This window comes from Hyaena hyaena, unplaced genomic scaffold (genome assembly GCF_003009895.1).
Source record: "Hyaena hyaena isolate Hyena2069 unplaced genomic scaffold, ASM300989v1 scaffold_349, whole genome shotgun sequence".
Lineage (NCBI taxonomy): Eukaryota > Metazoa > Chordata > Mammalia > Carnivora > Hyaenidae > Hyaena > Hyaena hyaena.
The window spans coordinates 5,099-9,440 of record NW_024080982.1 but is presented as its reverse complement, the minus strand read 5'-3'; the positions used below and the strand labels follow the sequence as shown (position 1 = coordinate 9,440).

Below are 4,342 nucleotides of genomic sequence, written 5' to 3'. Positions count from 1 at the left end.
TTTTATTTATTTATAGGAGAGAGAGAGAGAGAGACAGCGGAGCAGGGGAGGGTCAGAGAGAGAGGGAGTCACAGACTGAAACAGGCTCCAGGCTCTGAGCTGGCAGTCAGCACAGAGCCCGACGCGGGGCTCGAACCCACGAACCGCGAGATCATGACCTAAGCGAAAGTCGGACGCTTAACCGACTAAGCCACCCAGGCGCCCCTGAGACATGGATATTTTTTTCTAAGTGAAGTCAGAAGTCATCTGTCATTTTCGATTTGACATTTAATATACATAAATAATGTCCAGAGGATGGAAACAATCTAATTTGCAAGTAGTAATATACTTCCTAATTGTAATAGCGTTAATTGAGGACTTATAAAGTACTATATGTAAAATGTATATTTTTTTTCTAAAGTGGTTTTCATATTTGTGGCTAGCATTACCTAAATATCAGGGTACAGTGAAAATCCTAAAAATATATCAGAAAAAAAGGTAATAGAATATATTAGATATATTATTCACAGGTAACATACACTTTTTCTTTTTTATCCCAAAACATCACTGATAAATTTTTCCTACTATAGAGTACAATATAACTTATAGTACAGTCTCAGTAAAGTCTACTATTCCAAAGCAAAGAAAGGCTTTTTTTCAAATGTTGTAAGTTTTTTTGGTAAAAATAAATTATATATATATCATGACCTCTTAGAGGATGACAATGAACTTAGTTTTGGGTTTTTTAATTGATTTTCTTATTGAAGTATTATTAATGTACAGTGTTTTATTAGTTTCAGGTGTACAATATAATGATTCAGCAATTCTATACATTACTCAGTGCTCATCGGGATAACTATACCATTAATTCCCCTTTATCTATTTCACCCACCTCCCCTCTGGCAACCAGCAGTTTGGTCTCTGTATTTAAGAGTCTGTTTTTGGTTTGTCTCCTTTTTTTCCTTTATTTATTTGCTTTGTTTATTTAAATTCCACATACGACATCACATGGCATATATCTTTCTCTGTCAGACTTATTTTACTTAGCACTATACCCTCTAGGTCCATCCATGTTGCTGAAAATGGCAAGATTTCTTTTTCTTTTTTATGACTGAGTAATATTCTAATGTGTACATATGGGTTACTTGGATGGATACTTGGGTTACGGCCATATCTTGACTATTGTAAATAATGCTGCAATAAACATAGGGGGCTGTGCCTTTTCAAATTAATGGTATGTTTTCTTTGGGTAAATACCCATTAGCGGAATTACTAGATCATATGGTAATTCTATTTTTAATTTTTTTGAGGAATCTACATACTGTTTTCCACAGTAGCTGCACCAATTTGCATTCCCACCAATAGTGCCTGAGGGCTCATTTTAATCCACATCCTCACCAAGACTTGTTATTTCTTATCTTTTTGATTCTAGCTGTTCTGACCAGTGTAAGGTGACATCTCATTGTAGTTTCAGTTTGCATCTCCCTGATGAGTAATATTGAGCATCTTCCCATGTGTACATTGGTCCTCTGTATGTCTTTTTGGTTTTGTTTATAAATGTCACGGTCAAAAATTTTGTTACCTATAGAACATGGTGACTGGGATATGTCTGCTTCATATACTCAGGGTTTGTCTTTGCCCCATTAAGCTCACAAATCCTTTTCTGCACAACTACGAACACACACCCACATACAAGGAAAGGGATGACTGGGTGGGGAGGAAAGGGGAAGTGACTAAAAAACCAGCTTTCTCATATTGAAACTTACATATAAAAGTGAAATCCATACTATGATTATTTTCTCTATGGAAGTATAATTGACAATTACAATGTATAATTATACATGCAAGTGTGTGTTACCTGGTTGTGGATTTGGACTTGAGTACCCAAGAGCTGTCTACTTATGTAGACTCATTAGATCACGAATATAATTCAAGTCACTAGCTTTCTTCGACTTAACCATATTTCCCTTTGTAGGAGATAGTTTTACCTATCATGTTTCTTCTCTTTATTTTATGTGGGAAGTTTGATTTAAGACTGGCAAAGTGGATTTTCAGTTTAAATCAGGAAACTGCTATTTTCTTCAGAAACAATGTTGGACTTCAGGTCAATAGTTTGATACTTTTTAACAGCTTACCCTTTAGATACATAATTGGAGCTATGGGCCTTCTGTCCAAAAACAAAGTGCAAATAACAAAAGCACAAAAAATTGTATGCAATTTAATTTTATTGAAAACTAATTTCCTTCCCCAAACAAATAAAACAATAGCTTTTTAAAGTATTTGTTTATAATTATTACTCTCAAATGTCTATTTTATAAAAATGTGGAAATGGGGGCACCTGGGTGGCTTAGTCGGTTAAGCGTCCGACTTTCGCTTAGGTCATGATCTCGCGGTTCATGGGTTCGAGCCCCGCGTCGGGCTCTGTGCTGACTGCCAGCTCAGAGCCTGGAGCCTGTTTCAGTCTGTGACTCCCTCTCTCTCTGACCCTCCCCTGCTCACACACTCTCTCTCTCTCTCGCTCCTAGAAATAAATAAAAATATTTTAAAAAATGTGGAAATGATTCCAAATTTTACAAGTAAAGAAATTAAATTGTATAAAAATAAATTTCAATGGAAATACTACCATGTCTTCACTTGAATAAAATTTGAAATGTTGGGGAAGACTTATAGTTTGGCAGTACACTACTCTTCCACATTGTTTTGATTTCTTTTGTTGTTGTTGTTCTAATAACAACACATGCTAAAAATAATAACTTACCTAGCTATGTAGTGTCAAATGGAATCAGAACTCCAATAACTTCCTCTGTCAGAGAGCAAAGGTTGGAGTAAAGGAATGTAAAAGTTTTCCAAGAAATCTCTAGATTGAATTCATGTCATTTCATTTCTTTTGTCCTTAAGCCTTTGAGGTTATGTGTTTTGGAGTCTGATTATAGAGTCTGTGACAGCTGAAAGCTATGAATCCATGTATCCATTTTAAGAACACCAGCAAAAGTGAACTAGAAATGAGATTTGTGATGTTCCTCAGTGTTCAGATATTTCTGCCTATACAGAAATAAACAAATTGTCATTTTCCACTTCAGCTTCCAAAAGGATTTCCTCCAGAATATTAGAGAGTTGGCATAATTATCTTCCTCTAATCTTATTTTCCAGAGTAAAAGCTTTCTCAAAAGGATTCATGACTTTTCAGCCCCATGTATAATATGGCTTTGGTGCATTGAAGAAAAGTAAAATTATCTAAGTAATCCAATCCATGAATAAACTCCATTTCATATTGTTCTGACCATTACTTTTTATTTCTTCCAAATATTTTTAAACTTATATTTAAAGTTTAATTCTTATCTTCAAGACTTTGCATTTCATATTCTGCTCTCTTCTCATAAAAATTCTCTGTAAAGGTTCTGGTTCTAACATTGACTATAGGAGTACACATGCCTCTATTCAAGATTTTTGGGTGGCCTCTTTGACAGTAATTCATGCTGACACAGAAAGAGATGATCAGGATGGTATGTGGAACTTTTTTTTTTCATCAAACAACAAAGACAGATGTTTTCCCAAAGATTGCAGATACTACACCTAGTCACGAAGTTCAAAGGAGTTCCTTCCAGTTGAAGTTATACTCAACAATAGAACTGTTAATCATTTTAAAGACAGAAAGACAGTTTGTTGCTCTCAAATGCTGGAGGAAAATGTTGGCTCTGTCACTTACCCTATGATTTGTTAGAAATGATCAACTATTTGGGAGAAAATTGAGTATTTCCTCCATATTACTCTTTTGTCCTAAGTCTCAACTGAATTGCAACATTTATTTCTTATGAGTTGTAATTTCTCCCCTATGGTGTGTGCCTTATTCCATTTGCATTATGAGATGTTTCCAGACAAAGGTCTTTGGATGGGGCAAATCATAGTTTGGAATTTCCCAGCAATCTCAAATCAACCCACTTTTTATAAAGCTTTCTTTAAAAAAAATATTTTAAAGAGAGAGTGCATGAGCATGGAAGAGGGACAGAAGAGGGAGAGGGTAGGGGAGAAAAATCTCGAGGAGTGTGGAGCCTGACACGGGGCCCCATCCCACAACCCTGGAATCATGACCTGAGCTGAAATCAAGAGTCAGACACTCAACTGACTGAACCACCCTGGCACCTTTCAAATCAATCCACCTTTTCTGACAAAAAGCCACAATCTATAACGTACTTTCACAAAAAATAGAAGCACTCCAGCTGTACTTCATTTTTTCATTGTGAAATCTTCACTCCTGAAGAAGTTAAATTCTGTGCTATTTTATAATCTATATTTCAAGATTTTCTCTGTATGTAACAATATCAAGAAGAATGATTCAACACAAGTTAGATTATTATGTATGAAC

The 4,342-nt window shown here is 35.4% G+C and overlaps 1 protein-coding gene across 1 annotated transcript in view; it reads left to right on the top strand.

Moving 5' to 3' along the window:
* SPATA17 (spermatogenesis associated 17) overlaps nt 1-3,482 on the top strand; it is a gene marked incomplete at its 3' end in the record, with an annotated part of 145,774 nt that extends 142,292 nt beyond the window's left edge. The window contains exon 11 of the mRNA XM_039249895.1: nt 3,375-3,482. Coding sequence (XP_039105826.1) covers nt 3,375-3,482 — 108 coding nt within the window. The remainder of the gene's footprint in view (nt 1-3,374) is intronic.
* Nucleotides 3,483-4,342: the final 860 nt, after the last annotated feature.